The sequence below is a fragment of the Hypanus sabinus genome, unplaced genomic scaffold (genome assembly GCF_030144855.1).
Source record: "Hypanus sabinus isolate sHypSab1 unplaced genomic scaffold, sHypSab1.hap1 scaffold_1906, whole genome shotgun sequence".
NCBI lineage: Eukaryota > Metazoa > Chordata > Chondrichthyes > Myliobatiformes > Dasyatidae > Hypanus > Hypanus sabinus.
The window spans coordinates 33220-53387 of NW_026779999.1; the positions used below are offsets into that span (position 1 = coordinate 33220).

At 47.6% G+C, this 20168-nt stretch overlaps 1 protein-coding gene across 1 annotated transcript; it reads right to left on the reverse strand.

Moving 5' to 3' along the window:
- Positions 1 to 1307: 1307 nt before the first annotated feature.
- Positions 1308 to 13110, reverse strand: LOC132387482 (uncharacterized). Its single transcript, XM_059959851.1, has 6 exons — positions 12993 to 13110; positions 9291 to 9416; positions 7309 to 7425; positions 6040 to 6360; positions 3373 to 3437; positions 1308 to 2456 (listed from the first exon to the last, which is right to left on the reverse strand). Exons 1-6 carry the CDS (start codon positions 13108 to 13110, stop codon positions 2394 to 2396), a joined length of 810 nt encoding a protein of 269 aa, XP_059815834.1. The 3' UTR covers positions 1308 to 2393.
- Between the last annotated feature and the right edge of the window lie 7058 nt (positions 13111 to 20168).

Consider the following 20168-nt stretch of genomic DNA (forward strand, 5'->3'; position numbering starts at 1 on the left):
GAAGGAGAAGATAACTGAGTCGGCATGGAGTGTAGGGGACGCAGGGGTGATGGACACAGTGTAGAAGACGGCGGTGACGGAAACGGGGAGGACAGTGGAAAATCGTGGATGACGGTGCCGAGGATGATCGGCTGGGAAGGAAGGTTGATGACGAACAGGAGACTGAAAACTCAATGAACCAGGAACACCTTCTTCCCCTCCGCCAGCACATCCTTGAACGCATCAGCACCACCTGCACATTTTTGCTGCATTTATTAACCATTTGCATTTGACGTTAATTTTACATATTTCTGCCCTACTGATTTTTCAAAAGATAAAAAAACAGACCGTGAATCCGGTAGAAAAGATCCGGTACAGGTGGACAGGACATTTGTCACGCTGGACTTCAGCAGTCAGGACACTTAGTCCGGGAGTCGGAGGTCACGGTGCAGTTGCAGATGACGTCGGTCAGGCCGCACTTGGAGTATGGAGTTCAGTTCTGCTTGCCTTGCTGTAAGAAAAATCTCAAAGAACGGGAAAGATTGCAGAGGGAGATTTCCGAGGATGCTTCCGGGACATGAGGTACTGAGTTATGGAGCGAGATTGGGAATTCTGAGACTTTTTTCGGTGATCTTCCAGAGGAGTACAAAAACTCGGTGACGCTTTCTCACGGACCGTCCTATCGTACAGAGCCGGTTTCAGACAAAAACTGAAGGTTACTGCCACTGAGTCACTTCAGAAACTCACATTTTCAAAAGTTCCTTCCCTCTCACCAATCCCCAGAACTCTGCCGTGCCTGTATTCTTGAATTGTGAGTCCGGCTAGAAAATGTGCGAGTGTTTGTGTTCAGAGGATGTGCAAGGAACAGGAGAGAATTGGAAATGGGTTTAGGTGGTAGGACGGACGTGCTGGTGAAATATCACTCACGAGGATGAAGTGTTGTCGAACCAAACGATCGGCCTGTTCACACAGAACAGTGCAGAGGCTCAGAACCGAGAGATCAATATCCGGTGGAAGAGTGCTGTCAGGTGTAACAACAGACGTCAATTCCCCCCCCCCTTTCTCCAAAAAATTCCATGGAAACAGTGAGAGGGGGTGACGGGTAGAGGAGAAAAAGGGTTAATGGAACTGTGGTGGACCTGCAGTGGTTGGAGCGGGACAGGGAGAAAGGGAGAGGAGTTGGAGAAGGAGGAGATAACGGAGATGGCACGGAGTGTAGGTGATGGAGGGGTGATGGAGACAGGGTGTGCAGAAGAAGATGGCGGTGGTGGAAACGGGGAGGGCTGTAGGGGAAGTCGTGGAAGACGGTGACGAGGATGGTTGGCTGGGAAGGAGGGCTGACGACGAACTGGAGATTGAAAACTCAATGAACCAGGAAGAACTTCTTCCCCTCCGCCAGCATAATCTTGAACACACCAGCACTACCTTCACATTTTGCGGCATTTATTAGCTTTTTGCATTTGACATTAATTTTACACATTTGGTCCCTGCTGATTCTTCAAAACTACAAATCTCAGGTGGTCTAAGTCACAGATAATAAAGCAGACCCTGAATCCGGTAGAAAAGTTGCGATACAGGTGGACAGGATATTTGACACGCTGGCCTTCATCAGTCAGGACACTGGGTCAGGGAGTCGGAGGGCACGTTGCAGTTGCAGATGACGTCGGTCAGGCCGCACTTGGAGTATGGAGTTCAGTTCTGCTTGCCTTGCTCTAAGAGAAATCTCAACAAACTGGAAAGATTGCAGAGGGAGATTTCCGAGGATGCTGCCCGTACAGGAGGTACTGAGTTATGGAGAGAGGTTGGGAAATCTGAGACTTTTTTCGGTGACCTTACAGAGGTGTACAAATCCACGAGGGACAGAGATCAGGCGAATGTGTGCACTCTATTTCCCTAGGACTGGAGTATCGAGAACATTAACACACATCATTGAGGTGAGCGTAGCTAAAGACAGAAGAGGGAAGCGAGTTGGGTTAGATAAAAGGGACACAGTGGGATGGGGAGAGCAGATAGAGAAGGAGTACCGAATCGAAGTAGAAACCGGGATAGACGGTTTTAGAAAACGGAGACAAGAAAGCGAGGACAGGGATGGAGAGGAAACTGCGGATGAAATAGAGGAGGCGGCAGTGAAGAGGCATGAGAGAGAGAGAGTTCAGAGGGACGAGGGTTAAGAGCGGGAGAAATGGCGAGTAAGAGTGCGATAGAAGGAAAGAGGAGAATAGGGTTAGGGTGAGTGGCAGCGCGAATGGGGTAGTTTGGCCGGTAAGAGGTTGTTGCATTTGATTCAAGTCTAACCCACTGGCTGTTGACAGACATCCTGGATCATTTCAGAATTGTCTGGGCACAAAGGTGCAGACGACTCGCAGATGAAGCGGTGATTATCACGATTGCAATGGTAAAGCGGACTGTACCATTTACATTCGCTGCATTTGAACTTTCCAGCGTTCATATGGTACACCACTTTCGTGGCCACTTTCCTGTCAAGGAGGGATAAGCAATTTCAAAAGGAACTGTCCTTAAAAAATATGACACGCTCACTCAGCATTGAAATGTCGAAGCCCCCAAAATCTCAAAAATCACTGATGCCCTCCCTCGCCGTTGGGCTGCGGCACGCTGACATCTCCCTCATCCCCACTTTCTCACCACTGCCCTGTGTCAGGCTCCAAAATACTCTCTCTGACCCACTTTCTCTCTGCACAGGCCTGCTTTGTATCCCAAAGTACTCTGACCTCCTACTCTCACCCCGCAGATCAGTATCAGGTCAAAGTACACCCACTGTCCCATTTTCCCCCCACCTCCCTGTGTCGGTCCCCAAAATACTTGTACTTCCCACTCTCTTCCCACCGCCACGTGGTAGTCCCCAGGACAATCCCACTGTCCAAACGTCTCCCTACAGACCCGTGCCGATCACCAAAATACTCCCACTTCCCACTCTCTACCCAGAACCCACGTCAGTCCCCAAATTTATTCAACTACATACATTCTACCAACAGTCTGCGTCGGTTCCCAAACTAATGCAATTGACCACTCTCTCTCACAGATTCGTGTGTTCCATATTATTCACACTGCCACACCCCACCACTGTTTCCGTCCCCAAGATACTCCCTCTGACACATTTCCTCCCCACGGACCTGAGTCAGACCATAAACTAATCCAATCGCACCACACACTCACCACAGACCTTTCTCTGTCCCTAAAATGCTCCCAAATCCCACAATGTCCCCACAGAATGTGTCAGTCTACAAACGAATCCCCAGCCCACTCCCTATCGCAGCCCGTGTCAGTCCATGAATGTATCGCCCTGCCCAATCCCTTCTCGCATCCTGTATCAATCCTCAAACTAATCCCACGGCCAACTCTGTCCTCAAAACCTTGCATGACCCCAAATCTCACCCGTCTTGGCATTTTCCAATCCAGTATGAACTGCTTTGGTCTTGTACAGCTTTCGTAACAAACTTCTGCGGAATTAAATTCCTATCATTAATGACGGAATGCAAGCACATTTTATGAAGCGTCAATTTATGACTGAACATAGAACATAGAACATAGAATAGTACAACACATTACAAGCACTTCGGCACAGAATGTTGTGCCGACCCTCTAACCCTGCTTCCCATTTATATCCCCACCTTAAATCCCACCATATACCTGTCTGGTATTCTCTTAAATTTCACTAGTACCTCCACTACTGACTCAGGCAGTGCATTCCACCCACCAACCATTCTCTGAGTGAAAAACCATGTCCTATTGTACTGAGCAGTGGTGCCCTTTGGAAGAGGCGCTGGCTGTCCGCTCTATCTATTCCTCATAATATCTTGTATACCTTTATCATGTCTCCTCTCATCCTCCATCGGTCTAGAGAGTAAAGCCCTCGCTCCCTTACTCTCTGATCATAATATATACTCTCTAAACCAGGCAGCATCCTGGGAAATCTCCTCTAGACCCTTCCCAATTCTTTCAACTCCTTCCTATAGGGAGGCGACCAGAACTGGACACAGTACTTCAAGTGTGGCCTAACTTAAGTTTTATAGAGCTGCACCATTACATCACGTCTCTTAAATTCTATCCCTCGACTTATGAAAGCTAACACCCCATAAACCTTCCTAAAAATCCTATCTAACTGTGAGGTAACTTTCAGCGGTCTGTGGACATGTACACCCAGAACCCTCTTCTCGTCTACACTACCAAGTATCCTGCCATTTACTTTGTACTTTGCCTTGGAGGTTATCCTTCCCAAGTGAACCACCTCAGACTTCTCCGGGTTGAACCCCATCTGCCACTTCTCAGCCCACTTCTGCATCCTATCAATATCTCCCTGCAATCTTCGGCAAACTTCTACACTATCTACAACACTACCAACCTTTGTGTCGTCTGCAAACATGCCAACCCACCCCCACATCCAGGTCGTTCAGAAATATCACGAAAACTAGAGGTCTCAGAACAGAACCTTGTGGGACACCACCAATCACAACCCCCCAATCCTAATGTACTCAATCCACCAAGACCCTCTGCCTTCTGCAGGTAAGCCAACTCTGAATCCACCTGGCCAAACTTCCATGGATCCCATGCCTTCTGACTTTCTGAAAAAGCCTGACCCCGCCAGAGAGTAATGCGACGCTGTGGAGTGAGCTTCACTCTGTGTCTGACCCCGGCAGTGTGTGATGGGACGGTGTGGATGGAGCGTCTCTCTATGCCTGACCACAGGATTGAGTGATCAGATGGGTGTGCAGGGATTTTCACTCTGGTGTTCATCTATCTTCCGTCGATCTGACACATACCTTTTCCTCTTCTGAAATTATTTCAAGAAGATTTGAATGATATTTCAAACAATGTTGTTTCGCCTCATCATAGGACGCTTCAAACGTGGATATGAAATAACGCTGCTCTGCATTTTTGATCCAATCCTGGGAAAACGCTTGCTCTGAAATTCAGGAACGAGTAACAGTGAATCTCCTCCGTCCGTCCGGGAGTTAGTCATAGTATAGGGATCACTCCACACGGTCCCATCGCACAATCCCGGGATCAGACACATAATGATGCTCCCTCCACACCGTCCCATCACACAGTCCCAGGGTCAGACACAGAGTGAATCTCCCTCCGCACCGTCCCATCACACTCTCCCGGGGTCAGACACAGAGTGAATCTCCCTCCACACCGTCCCCTCACACGCTCCCGGGGTCAGACACAGAGTGAATCTCCCTCCTCACCGTCCCATCACACTCTCCCGGGGTCAGACACAGAGTGAAGCTCCCTCCATACCGTCTCATCACACAGTCCCAGGGTCAGGCACAGAGTGAATCTCCCTCCACACCATCCCATCACACACTCACAGGGTCAGGCGCAGAGAGAATCTCCCTCCACACCGTCCCATCACACTCTCCCGGGGTCAGACACCGAGTGAATCTCCCTCCACACCATCCCATCACACACTCCCGGAGTCTGACTCAGAGTGAATCTCCCTTCACACCATCCCATCACACACTCACAGGGTCAGGCGCAGAGAGAATCCCCCTCCACAACGTCCCATCACACACTCTCGGGGTCAGACACAAAATGATGCTCCCTCCACTCCGACAATTTCACTGTGAGTCAGGAGGTGATGCTCCCTGCACGGCATCCCAACTCACATCACGGTGTCAGACACACAATGAAACTCCCACCACACCGTCCCATCACACACTCCCGGATTCCGTCACACAGTGAAGCATCCACTGCACCGTCCCGTCAGCAACTCCCGAATTCAGAATAAAGCTCTCTCTCCGTGGTGCCATAACACACTTCACGGGTCAGATATGGGCTGAATCTCTCTGGGCACTGTCCCATCACACAATCCCGCTGTCAGACACGGAGTGAAGATGGATCCATACTGTCCCGTCAGACATTCCCGAAGTGAGACATCGTGTGAAGCTGTAATGTCTCACAATCCCGTGGTCAAACACAGAGTGAATCGCCCTCCATGCCATAACCATACACTCCGGATGTCAAGCACAGAGTGACGCTTCCTCTCTCCATGCCTGCCCTGTGATGAGGAACGGGATAAAGAGGGGGAAGATGCCTCACCTCTTCTGCTGGTCAACAATTCACAGATTTGAGCCTTGGTTTCGTTGACAGATCTGTACTTCGTTTCCATCTCAGTGAACTGGTGACGGAGATCGCTGTGCCTTCGTTTAAGATCTGACAGATTAGAGATTAGCTCAGAGAGATGCTCAAGAGAGGTTCTCTGGGTCAGATGCATGTGGGAATTCTCGGATATTGTGGATAGCAGGGTTGTGTTTAACTCATGGACTTGTAGTCGACATTGGCGCAGGGTCCTGTTGACCTCTTCCCGATGGAGCCGGTGGTTTTGGTCGCATGTGATCTGAGACTGACGAATCTGTGATACTGAGAGAGATGGTGAAGGATGTTTAGCGTTTACAGTGACACGTGAGTCAGCGTCACGCTACCTAACGGGTCACAGAGAGTGTTGTGTCAGTGTCACGGTGAAGGGTGTCACAGTGAAGGATGTGCTGGGGGCACAGCAAGAGGAGCCGGCACCACCTTGAGGGGCCTGTCTGTAACACGCGAGGGGGTATATCAATGTCCCGGTGAGGGTTTTGTTGTTACCATGGGGGTCTGCGTCAGTATCTTGCGGGGCATGTTCGAGCTGCTGTGAGGGACGTGGCGGTGTCACTGTGATCGGTGTTTCTGTGCCCCGGCGAGAGGTGTGCCGATTGCAAGGCGATGGAAATGTCGAGCGAGGGGCCTGGTGGTGTCACGGTTGCTGGGATATCTGTGTCATGGTATGGGGCGTGCTGCTCTCACAGTGCGGGGTATGTCAGTGTCACGGTGAGAGACATGTCCTGGCCACGGTGGGTGTGAGAGGGTCACGCTGAGCCGTGCGACGGTACTATTGAGAGTACATTGAGAGTACTATGTCGGTGTCTTTGTGAATTTAGGTGTCGGTATCTGTTAAGGAGTTTGCATGTGTCAGGTTGAGGTGTGGGTATTTGCCTCAGTGAGCTGTACATCGGTGTTATGTTCAGGGGTGATTCTGCCCGGGGTAATGGTTTGGGGTACTTCTAAAAACCTTGGGGTTTTGCTCTACCCCTCAAGCTAAGACCTTATTTTGCTCCCTTCTTTCTGTCCACAGCCCCTTATTAATCTTTTTTTCTTGCTACGCTATGTTCTTCAATAGACCCATCTGATCCTTGCTTCCTAAACCTCATGTATGCTGCCCTCTTCCATCGGTGTTACAGTAAGGGGTGGGAGTGTTGGTTTCATTTTATAATCTAAGTATATTCCACTGTTTGTATTAATGGTCTGACTCGTCTCGGAGACCACTCCACTCACCATAAATCGAGAAACCGGCTACTGTCACGATGAGGGCGGACGTAACTAGGCAGAGTAGGCAAACAAGACGGTACGGCCTATTTCCGATCTTCACTTTCGATTTCCGTTCTTGCGCAGCTGTGGAGAAACCAGACGAAAATAAGATTATAATAAATTCTTAATTAAGAACATAGGAGCTACTTAATTAATAACTTACATCATTATCATATTGTCTGAAGTGACGGCGTGCAGCAGAGTGAAACATCTGAGCATGTGGATATTAAGAAAGAGGAAGTAATGGAGCTTTTGGAAAGCACCAAGTTTGATAACTCGCCGGTACCGGACGAAATCTAACCCAGGCCATTGTGGGAGGCGAGGGAAGAGATTGCTGAGGCTCTGTCGATGATCATTGCATCATCAGTGGAGACGGGAGAAGTTCCGGAGGACTGGGGGTTTGCTGATGCCGTTCCTTTATTCAAGGAAGGGAGAAGAGATAGCCCAGGAAATTACAGAGCAATGAGTCTTACGTCAGTGATTGGTAAGTTGATGGAGAAGATCTTGATAGGCAAGATTTGGAGAGGAATGATATAATTAGGAATAGACAGCATGGCTTTGTAAAAGGCAGAACGTACCTTACGAGACTGACTGAAATTTTGTGGGGATGTGTCTAAACTCATTGATGAAGGAAAGACAGCTGATGTAGTGTATATGGGTTTCAGCAAAGCATTTTATAAGGTACCCATGCACGGTTTACTGAGAAATTAAGAAGGAATGGGATCCAAGAGCATATTGTTTTGTGGATCCAGAACTGGTTTGCCCACGGAAGGCAAAGAGTGATTGTAGACGGGTTGTATTCTGCATGGGAGTCGGGCACCAGTGGAGTGCCTCAGGGATCTGTTGTGGGACACTTATTCTTCGTGACTTTTATAAATGAACTGGATGAAGCTGTAGAGAGATTTGCTGACGAGACAATGTTTAGGGGTGTTGTGGATAGTTGGAGGGCTGTGAGAGGTTCCAGCGGGACATTGATAGGATGCATTACCGGCTGAGAATTGGCAGATGGAGTTCAACCCAGTTAAGTGAGAAGTGGTTCATTTTGATAACTCAGATTGGATGGCAGAATATAGTATTAATGATAAAAGTCTTGGCAATGTGGAGAATCAGCGGGATCTCGGGGTCCGAGCTCAAAGACGCTGCGCAGGTAGACTCTGTGGTTAAGAAGTCGTACAGTGAATTGGCCATCAACAATCGTGGAATTGAATTTCGGAGCCGAGAGGTAATGTTGCAGCTCTGTAGGTCTCTGGTCAGACCCTACTTGGAGTACTGTGCTCAGATCTCGTCGCCTCACTACAGGAAAGACGTGGAATCCATAGAAAGGGTGCAGAGGAGATTGACAAGATTGTTTACTGGATTGGTGAGTATGCCTTTTGAGAATAGGTTGAGTGAACTCAGCCTTTTCTTCTTGGACCGACAAAGGTTTAGAGGTGACTGATAGAGGTGTGCTAGATGATGAGGGGCATTGATCGTGTGGATAGTCAGAGACTTTTATCCCAGGACTGAAATGGCTTGCACGAGAGGACATGCTTTTAAGGTGCTTGGAAGTAGGTACAGAGGAGGTGTCAGGAGTAAACTGATCCATACCGAATTCTTTGTCAGTCTTCTACGCTGCCCACAACACGAACTTTCTTCGTATCATCTGCAAAGTTACCAACCCTACTGACAATCAGGAGAGGGAAGGGCAAGAAACAGATATTAGAGCGTACCCCAGTGGCTGTGCCCACTAACAATAAGTATTCCTGCCTGATTACTGTTGGGTGGGTACGGCCTACCTGGAGGAAGCAACTGAGGTCGCGCCTCTATAACAGAGTCTGGTTCTGTGGATCGGATGTGTAGGGAATGAAAGAGGAATGCAGCAGCGATAGGGGACTCTGAAGTTGGAGGGTCAGATAGGAGATTCCGTGAACGCAGAAATAAACGTGGATGGTAGTTTGCCTCCCGGGTACCAGTGTCCGGGATGTTTCTGATCGCGTCCACGATATCTTGTAGTGGGAAGGAGAAGAGCCACAGATCTTGGTACATATTGGGAGCAATGACAAAGGCAGGAAAAGGGAGGAGTTGCTGAAGAAATACTACAGGAGTTAGGAAAAAATAGTTAAGAACCAGAGCCTCAAAGGTTTTAATCACGGAGTTCCTGTCTGAGCCAGGTGACAGTGAGAATAGGAATAGAATGATGTCGAAGATAAATGCGTGGCTGAAGGATTGGAGCAGTGGACGGAAATTCAGATTTCTGGAACATTTGGATCTCTTTTGGAACCAGGGTGACCTCTACAAAAAAAGTGGGTTTGCACCTGAATCCGACGTTTGCGAAGGCTACTGGGGAGAGTTTAACCTGGAATTGCTAGGGGTTGGGAACCGAACTGAAGTGACAGAGGAAAGGGAGTTTGGCTCACAAACAGAGAAAACTTGGAGACAGTGCGAAAGGGAGTATAGTCAGGTGGTAGAGAAGGGACGCGCTCAGACCAATGGTTGGCTCACAAACAGAGATCGTTTGGAGACGATGGAGAAAGGAAGGATAGGCAGCTGATAGAGAAGGGACGCGCTCAGTCCAAGGTTTGAGCTTGCCTGTTTTAATTCGAAGAGCGGATGAGCTTAGAGCGTGGATCAGCACTTGGAACTATGATGTTGTGGCCATTACAGAAGCGTACGTGGCTCCAGTTCAGGAATGGCAACTTCAAGTGCCGGGTTAAGATGTTTCAGAAAAGATAGGGAGGAAGAAAAAAAAAGTGGTGGCATGGCACTGTTGATCAGGGATATTGTCACCGCTGCGGAAAAGGAGGACGCCTTAGAGAAGTTGTCTGCGGTGTCTCTGTGCGTGTACGTTAAGAATAGGAAGGGGTCAATAACTCTAATGGGCGTTTTGTATAGTCCATCCAATAGTAACAGGGACATACAGGAGTAGAGAGGGAGACAGATTCTGGAAAGGAGTAATAACAACTGGATTGCTTTGGTTGGAGTTTTTTAATTTCCCAACTATTGGTTGTCATCTTCCTAGAGTGATGGTGTTGAGATGGTGTAGGGTTCGTTACGTGTGTTCAGGAAGGATTCTTGACACAGTATGTAAATAGTCCTATAAGAGGAGAGGCTGTACTTGATCTGGGTCTGGGAAAAGATCCTGGTCAGGTGTCAGCTCTCTCAGTGGGAGAGCATTTTGGAGATACTGGTCACAATTCTAACTCGCTTACCATAGCATTGGAGAGGGATAGGCTCAGGCAAGTTAGGGAAAGGTTTAATTGTTATCAGGGAAACTATGAGGCTATCAATAGCAAGTTGGAAGTTTCAGTTGGAAACAGATGTTCGCAGGGAAACGTACGGAAGAAATGTGGCAAAGTTCAGGGGGTACTTGTGGGGTGTCTGAGTAGGTACGTTCCATTGAGACATGGAAAGGATGGTAGGGTACAGGAACCGTGGTGTACAAACGCTGGTGCATATCACATCAGATGAAAAGAAGACCGTACGAAAGTTTCAAAGACAAGGTAGTGATGTGCATCTAGAAAATTCTATGGCGAGCAGGAAGGAGCTTAAGAATGAGATTAGGATAGCCGGAGGGAGCAATGAGAAGGTCTTGGCAGTCAGAATTAGGGAAAATCCCAAGGCATTCTATAGGAATGTTGAGATCAAGAGGATCAGACGTGAGAAAATAGGTCAAATCAGGTGTGACGATGGAAAGGTGTGTATGGAACCGGAGGAAATAGCGGAGGTACTGAATGAATATTTGCTTCTGTATTCACTACGGAAAATAATCTTGAAGATTGGAGGGATCCCTTGCAGTGGATTAAAAAATCTTAAGAATGTAGAAATTAAGAAAGGGGATGTGCTGGAGCGTTTGGAAAACATCAAGTTGGGCAGGTCACCGGGACCGGATGAGATGTACCCCAGGCTACTGTGGGAAGCGAGGTAGGAGCGAGCCTCCAGAAATGACCTTTACATCATCAATGAGGACGGGAGAGTTTTCGGAGGATTGGAGGGTTGCGAATGGTGTTCCCTTATTAAAGAAATGAAAAAGGGATAGCCCACGAAATTATAGGCCAGTGACTCTTAATTCAGTGGTTGCTTAGTTGATGAAGAAGATCCTGAAGGCAGGATTTATGAACATTTTGAGAGGTTTAATATAAATATGAATAGTTACCATGGATTTATCAAAGGCAGGTCGTGCCTCACGAGTCTGATAAAGTTTTTTGAGGACGTGACTAAGCACATTGATGAAGGTCGAGCCGGAGATGTAGTGTATATGAATTTTAGCAGAGTGGTTGATATGATACCTCAAGCAAGGCTTATTGAGAAAGTATGAAATCATGGGATCCAGGGGATATTGTTTTGTGGATCAATAACTAGCTTGCCCACAAAAGGGAAATTATGCTTGTGGAAGGGTCATATTCTGCATGGACACCTGTGAATAGTGGTGTGCCTCAGAGATCTGTTCTGCGCCACCTGCCCTTTGTGATTCTTATAAATAACCTGGACGAGGAAGCGGAGGGATGGGCTAATAATTTTGCTGGTGACACTATGGCTGGAGTTGTTGTGGGTAGTGTGGAGGGTTGTCATATGTTTCGGCGGGACATTGATAGGATGCAAAACTGGTCTGAGAAGTGTCCGATGGAGTTCCACACAGCTAAGCGTGAGGGGTGGTTCATTTTGGTGGGTAAAATATGATGGATGAATATAGTATTAATGATAAAACTCTTGGCAGTGTGAAGGATCAGAGGGATCTTCGGGTCTGAGTCTATAGAACACTCAAAGCTGCTACGCAGGTTGACTCGGTGGGTAAAAAATAAATACTGTAAATTGTCCTTCATCAATCGTGGAATTGAATTTTGGAGCTAAGAGGTAATGTTTTAGTTATGTAGGACACTGTTCATACCCCAGATGGAGTACTGTGCTCAGTTCTGGTTGACCCAGTAAGGGAAGCATTTGGAAGCTATAGAATGGATTCAAATGAGATTTCCTAGGATGTTTCCTGGATTGGGGAGCATGCCTTATGAGAACAGGTTGAGTGAACTCGGAGTTTTCTCTTTGGAGCGACGGAGATTGAGTCGTGTCAGGGCTGAAATGCTTGCCACAAGAGGACACACGTTTAACGTACTTGGGAGTAGGGGCAGAGGACATGTCAGGGGTACGTTTTTTAAGCAGACAGTGGTGAGTGCGTGGATTGGGCTGCCGGCAACGGTGGTGGATGCGGACCCGATAGGGTCTTTTCAGAGATTCCTGGATAGGTACATGGACTGTAGAAAAATAGAGGGCTATCGGTAAGCCTAGTAATTGCTAAGGTAGGGGCATGTTCGGCACAGACTTGTGAGCTGAAACGCCTGTATCGTGCTGTAGGTTTTCAATGTTTCTAACTACATGAAGGACATGGAAACCGTAAGAGATTTACAAGGGTGTTTCCTGGATTGGGGAGCATGCCTTATAAGAATAGGGTGAGTGAACTCGTCCTTTTCTCCTTGGAGCGATGGAGGATGAAAGATGAATTGATAGTGTTGTACAAGATAAGGAGAGAGACTGATCGTATAGATCATGTAGGCTTTTTCTCAGGGCTGAAATGGTTAGCACGAGAGGGAATACTTTGAAGGTGCTTGGAAGTAGGTGTAGAGTAGATGACAGAGGTAAGTTTTTTACACAGGGAGTGGTGAATGCATAGAATGGTTTACCGGCGCCGGTGATGAAGATGGAAATGATTCGTTCTTTATAGAACTCCTGGATAGCAAAATCCTGCTGAGAATAACAGAGGATATGGGCAAAGTCTTGGTAGTTCTTAGGTGGGGACATGTTCGGCACAGCTCTGTGGGCCGAAGGGCCTGTATTGAGCTGTATGTTTTCTTTGTTTTTATGTGTCTAAAGCACCCCTCCACAATTTAATCCATATCATTTATGGACATCACGGACAGGCGAGGGCCCAGTTACATCCAGAGATACAAATTCTTTCATAGTTGTAGAGCAGCGTAAACCAATCACAGAATGTAGAATAAAGCGTCACAGTTACAGAGAGAGGGCAGTGCAGGAAGACGATAAGGTGCAAGGGGCACTACGAGGTCGATCGTGAGGTCAGGAGTCCATCAGTTCGCTCTATGGGGCTGTTCGGTAATCTAATATCTCATTCCCACCCCCCCCCCCCAACCCCCACGATGGGAGGGAGACCGTGCTGGGTAGGGGTCTATGGTTAATCTGGCTGCTGCACCGATGCAGCAGGAAGTATAGACAAGTGTCCACGGAGGGAACATGTCAGTTTTCTATCTTTGGAGAGAGGTACCAAGACGGACGATGAGACAGTGTAGTTGACATGATGTGCGGGGACCTCAATAAGGCATTTGTTGGGCTACTCTGCATAATGGAGTGAGGTCTAGGGCGATTAGACTGACCGATTTTATGGCGGATGTCCCGCTTGTCCTGATTACCGGATAAAATGTACACTGACTTTAATAAGTGCAGTCACAAGATCCCAGATGGCAGAGCATTCTGGGAGATGGAAGAGAGGAAGGGAGGGAGAAACGCAGAAAGAATTTACTGATGAGAGAGGGAGGGAGTGGGGAAGTAGGGAGGGTAGCGATGGAGGAGGGAGAGAGGTACTGGATGACGTGAGACCCAGGGAGAGCTGTCGGGCTACTTTGATCTGGAAGGACGGATCAGGCATGGGAAATGGATGTAATCTAGCTAGACTTTAACAAGGTCTCAGATTGTACAGTACTCCGGGGTGCCGGGAGCCAGAGGGCACAGGATTGATGTGAGAGTGGATGATGAGGAGGAGGGAGAGCTGAGGGAGAAATCGGGTGTTAGTGAGAAAGGAAGTAGAAAGGGACGAGAGATGGGGAAGGAGAAAAGTTGGGGAGATAATAGGGGAGGTGTGTGGGGCGGAGGAGGAAGATAGGGGAGATGGGGAGTTAGAAGGGCAAAGACAGGGAAAGTTTTTTTTAAGTGAGTGTTTGGGGCGATTCGGGAACCGAGTAGAGGAGGAGATTGGTGGAGGAGGAGGATAACGGTGTACGGGAGGGGCAGAGAGTGTGGGGTGGGTAATGTGCAAGTGGAGGAGAGCGAAGGAGGAGAACGAGGATGTTGTCTAGTCTCGAGGGACTGATTTGTGCAGAGAGCTCGGACAGGTTCGGTCTTTAATTCTTGGAACGTAGTGGTGACCTCACAGAGACGTATAAAACCACGAGCGCTGAATGGGGAGGGTTTAAACTAGATTTGCAGGGGGTGGGAACTGTAGGGCCAGAACAGATCATGGAGCGGGGGTGGAAACCAATTGTGTTAAAAGTTCAGGCAAAATCAGAAAAGGAATTGTTGTGTTTGGGTGTTACAATCTTCCGAGCTGTGTCTATTTCAATGCGAGGAGTATTGTCCGGAAAGCAGAGAAGCTGAGGGCATGGATTGACAATTTGAATTATCACACCATAGCCATTGCGGAAATTTGGCTACTGGAGGGGCAGGACTGCAGCTTAATGACCGAGGGTCCCGAAGTTTCAGACGTGATAGAGGCAGAGGGATGAAGGGTGGGGGTGGGGGTGGTGACTTTGCCAGTCAGGGAAAATGTTACTGCAGTGCTCAAGCAGGACAGTTTAAAGGGCTTGGTTACCGAGGCCATATGGGTGGAGCTGAGAAACAGGAAAGACATGATGACCACATTAATGGGGTTGTATTATGAACTACACAGTAGTCAGTGAGAAATGGAGAATCAAATCTGCAGAGAGACAGCAGACAACTGCATGAAACATAAAGTTGTGATTGTAGGGTATTTTAATTTTCCACATATTGATTGGGATTCCCATACTACTAAAGGTCCAGATCGTTTAGTGTTTGTATAATGTCTTCAGCAAAGTTTGCTACATCAATATGTAGAGGTACCAACCAGAGAGGATGGAATTTTAGATCTCCTATTAGGAAACGAGTTAGGACAGGTGACGGAAGTCTGTGTGGGGAAACACCGAGGGACAGTGATCATACCGCCATTAGTTTCAACTTGATCATGGATAAAGATAGATCTGGTCCACGGGCTGAAGTTCTAAACTGAAAAAGGGCCAAATTTGATGAAATGAAAAAGGATCTAAAACGCGTGGATTGGGACAAGTTGTTCTCTGGCAAGGATGTGATTGATAAGTGGGAGGCCGTCAAAGGAGAACTTTTGAGAATGCAGAGTTTGTATGTTCCTAACAGGATTAAAGTCAAAGTGAATAAGATTAAGGAACCTTGGTTCTCTAGGGATATTAGAACTCCGATGAAGTAAAAAGAGAGAATGTATGACATGTATAGGAAAGAAGGGGCAGATGAGATTCTTGAGGAGTATAAAAAGTGCATGAAAATGCTTAAGAAAGAAATCAGGAGGGTTAAAAGAAGACATGAGGTTGTTCTGGCAGTCAAGGTGAAGGATAATCTTAAGAGCTTCTGCAGGTATATTAAGTGCAAAAGAATAGAAAGTGATAAAATTGCCCCTCTTGAAAATCTGAGTGGTCGGCTCCGTATGGAACCAAAAGAAATGGAGCAGAAATGTATTTTTGTAACTGTATTTACTAAGGAAACTGACAAGTTGTCTCTGGAAATGTGCAAAACAAGTAGTGAGGTCATGGAACCTATACAGAGTGAAGCGAAGGAGGTCATTGCTGTCTAAAGACAAGTCAGAGTGGATAAATCCACAGGCCCTGACAGGGTTTACCCGCGGTCCCTGGTGTTGAGGCAAGTCAGAGTGGATAAATCCCCGGGAGTTGACAGGGTTTACCCTCGGTCCCTGGTGTTGAGGCAAGTCAGAGTGGATAAATCCCCGGGAGTTGACAGGGTTTACCCTCGGTCCCTGGTGTTGAGGCAAGTCAGAGTGGATAAATCCCCGGGAGTTGACAGGGTTTACCCTCGGTCCCTGATGGAGACTGGTGTTGAGGCAAGTCAGAGTGGATAAATCCACAGGCCCTGACAGGGTTTACCCTCGGACCTTGAAGCAGAGAGGTGTTGAGGCAAGTCAGAGAGAATAAATCCCCGGGCCCTGACAGGGTTTACCCTCGGTCCCTGAAGTAAGTGGTGTTGAGGCAAGTCAGAGTGGAAAATATCTCGGTCGCTACCAGGGTTTACGCTCGGTCCATGAAGGAGACTGGTGTAGAGGCAAGTCAGAGTGGATAAATCTCCAGGCCCTGACAGGGTTTACCCTCGGTCCATGAAGGAGACTGATGTTGAGGCAAGTCAGAGTGGACAATTTCTCGGTCCCTGCCAGCGTTTACGCTCGGTCCATGAAGGAGACAGGTGTTGAGGCAAGTCAGAGAGAATAAATCCCCGGGCCCTGACAGGGTTTACCCTCGGTCCCTGAAGGAAGTGGTGTTGAGGCAAGTCAGAGTGGAAAATATCTCGGTCGCTACCAGGGTTTACGCTCGGTCCATGAAGGAGACTGGTGTTGAGGCAAGTCAGAGAGGATAAATCCCCGGGACCTGACAGGGTTTACCCTCGGTCCATGAAGGAGACTGGTGTTGAGGCAAGTCAGAGTGGATAAATCCCCAGGCCCTGACAGGGTTTACCCTCGGTCCATGAAGGAGACTGATGTTGAGGCAAGTCAGAGTGGACAATTTCTCGGTCCCTGCCAGCGTTTACGCTCGGTCCATGAAGGAGACTGGTGTTGAGGCTAGTCAGAGTGGATAAATCCCCAGGCCCTGACGGGGTTTACCCTCGTTCCCCGAAGGAGACTAGTGTTGCAATTGCAGGGGCCCTGGTAGAAAAAAAATAAAACGTCGGTATCCACGGGTCAGGCGCCGTAGGATTGGAGGATTGTTGTTCCATTTTTCCGCTCTTTAAAAAAAAAAGGTTCTAAAAATTATCTGGGAAATTATAGGCCGGTATGTTTACCATCAGGATTTGGCAATCTATTAGAAGTAGTACTAAGGTGTAGAATCTACAAGTATTTGGATATACAGGGACTCATAGGGAGGTTAAACATGGTTAGTGCGTCGCAGGTTATGTTTAACCAATCTAATACGGTTTTTCGTGTAGGTTACTAAGAAACTGAATGAAGGGAAGGTGGTGGATGTTGTCTATCTGGACTTCAGTAAGGCCTTTGACAAGGTAACGCATGGGTGGTTAGTTAGGAAGATTCAGGCGCTAGATCTCAGTCGCAGTAAAATAAAGAAAGAAGAAATCCCTTACATACACATGGTGAGTTAGTAAACTGGTTTAGCCTTTGGCTCAGTCTGAGAAGTCAGAGCGCAGTAGTGAAGGATTGCTTCTCTGGGTGAACGCCCGTGACTATTGGTCTGCCACAGGGATCAGTGCTGTGTCCATTGTTACTCGACATCTATATCAATGATCTGGATGATAATGTGGTAAATTGGATCAGCAAACTTGCTGATGATACACATGTTGGAGGTCTCGAGGACATTGAGGAAGATTTTCAAAGCTTGCAGAGGGAATTGGACCAGCTGAAAAAATGGGCTGAAAAATGTCAGATGGAGTTTAATGCAGACAAGTTTGCGGTATTGCACTTTGGATGGACAAACCAAGGTATTTCATACAAGGTAAATGATAGGACACTGAGGAGTGCAGTAGAAAAGCGGGATCTGAGAATACAGATAAAATAATTCCCTAAAAGTGGCGTCACGGATAGATAGGATAGTAAAGAGGGCGTTTGGCACTTTGGGCTTTATAAACCAATGAACTGAGTATAAGAGTTGGAATGTTATGGTGATGTTGTATAAGGCATTGGTGAGGACACATTTGGAGTATTGTGTGTAGTTCTGGTAATCTAATTACAGGAAGGATATTAATAAGGTTAAAAGAGTGCAGAGAAGATTTACAAGGATGTTGCCGGGACTTTAGAAACTGAGCTACTGAAAATTGATGAATGGGATAGGACTTTATTCCCTGGAGCGTAGAAGAATGAACGGAGATTTGATGGAGGTATATCTACTTGGATAGATCGTTGTCTGTTCGTTAGGAAACAGAGAGTGGCTATATAGGGATCCCATTCTCTTTGGCTGCCGGTTAACTGTGGTGTCCCATAGGGTCCGAGTTTGGGCCGCTTCTTTTTACGCTCTATGTCAACGATTTGGATTATAGAATAGACGGCTTTGTGGCTATGATTTCTGATGATGCAAAGGTAGATAGGAGGCCGGTAGTGCTGAGGAAACAGAAAGTCTGCAGAGAGTCTTAGATAGAATGGGGTATGAGGAAAGAAGTGCCAAATGAAATACAATGTTGGAATGTGTATGGTCATGCATTTTAGCAGATGAAATAAACGGGCAGACTATTGTTTAAATGGGGAGAGAATTTAATGTTCTGAGATGCAACAGGACTTGGGACTCCTCGTGCAGGATAACCTTAAGGTTAACCTGCAGGTGGAGTCGGTGGTAAAGAAGGGGAATGCAATGCTCTAATTAATTTCTAGAGGAATAGAGTATAGCAGCAGGGATCTGATATAGACGCTCAATAAGGCACTGGTAAGACCACACTTGGAATACTATGTGCAGTTTTGGGCTCCTTATTTAATAAGGGCTGTGCTGACGTTGGAGAAAGTTCGGGGAAGATTCCCTGGAATGAGTCCGGGAATGAGAGGGTTAACATTTGAGGAACGTTTGACCGCTCTTGTACTGTACACCTTGGAGTTTAGAAGAATGAGGGAGGACCTCATAGAAACATTTCGAATGTTGAAAGGCATGGACAGTGTGGATGTGGCAAAGTTGTTTCCCATGGTGGGAGAGTCTAGTACATGACTGAAGGATTGAAGGGCGCCCATTCAGAACAGAGGTGCGAAGATTATTATTATTTTTTAGCTAGAGAGTGAATCGGTGGAATTTGTTGCAAGGGCGGCAGTGGAGGTCAAGTCATGGGGTGTATTTAAGGCAGAGATTGATAGGTATCTGAGTAGTCAGCGCATCAACGGTTATGCTGAGAAGGTCAGGAGTCCATCTGATCGCTCTAGCAGGCTGTTTGATAATCTGATACCTCAACACTAACCGCCCTCCCCCACGATTGGAGGGAGTCCTGTTTGGGTGGGGGTCAATGATTATTCTTGCACCGAGACAGGAGGAAGTGTAGACAGTGTCCACAGAGACAACATGTTAGTTTTCCATCTTTGGAGAGAGGCATGAAGACGGCTGATGAGACAGTGTAGTTGCCATGATGTGCAGGGTCTTCAATAAGGCATTTTCTGGGCTGCTCTGCATAATGGGGTGAGGCCTAGGGAGATTAGACTGACCGATTTGATTGCGGATGACCTGCTTGTCTTGATTCCCAGTTAAAATGTACACTGACTTAACAAGAACAGTCACAAGTTCCCAGATGGCAGATCACTCTGGGAGATGGAACAGAGAAAGGTAGGGAGAGACGGGGCAGAAAATAGCTGATGAGAGAGGAAGGGAGTGGTGAAGGAGGGAGGGTGGAAGATGTAGGAGGGAGAGAGATACTGGATGATCTGATACCCAGGGGAGTGTCGGGCTACTTTGATCGGGAAGAACTGATCAGGCACGGGGCGTAAATATAATTTACGGTCTTAACAGGGTCTCAGATGGTACTCTGCTCCGGGGTGCCGGGAGACAGAGGGCACAGGATTAGGTGAGAGTCGATGACGAGGAGTAGAGAGAGCTGAAGGAGGGAGGGGGTGGTAGTGAAAAAGGGAGTAGACAGGTACAAGAGAGGGGGAAGGAGAAAAGGAGAGATAATAGGGATGAGAGTGGGGCAGAGGGGGAAGAGTGGGGAGATGGGGAGATAGAAGTGCATAGAAGGGGAAAGCTCTTTTTAGGAGAGTTGTTGGGGCGAATCGGGAACAGAGTAGAGGAGGAGATTGCTGGAGGAGGAGGATAACAGTGTACGGGAGGGGCAGAGAGTGTGGGGTGGGTAATGTGAAAGTGGAGGAGTGCGAAGGAGGA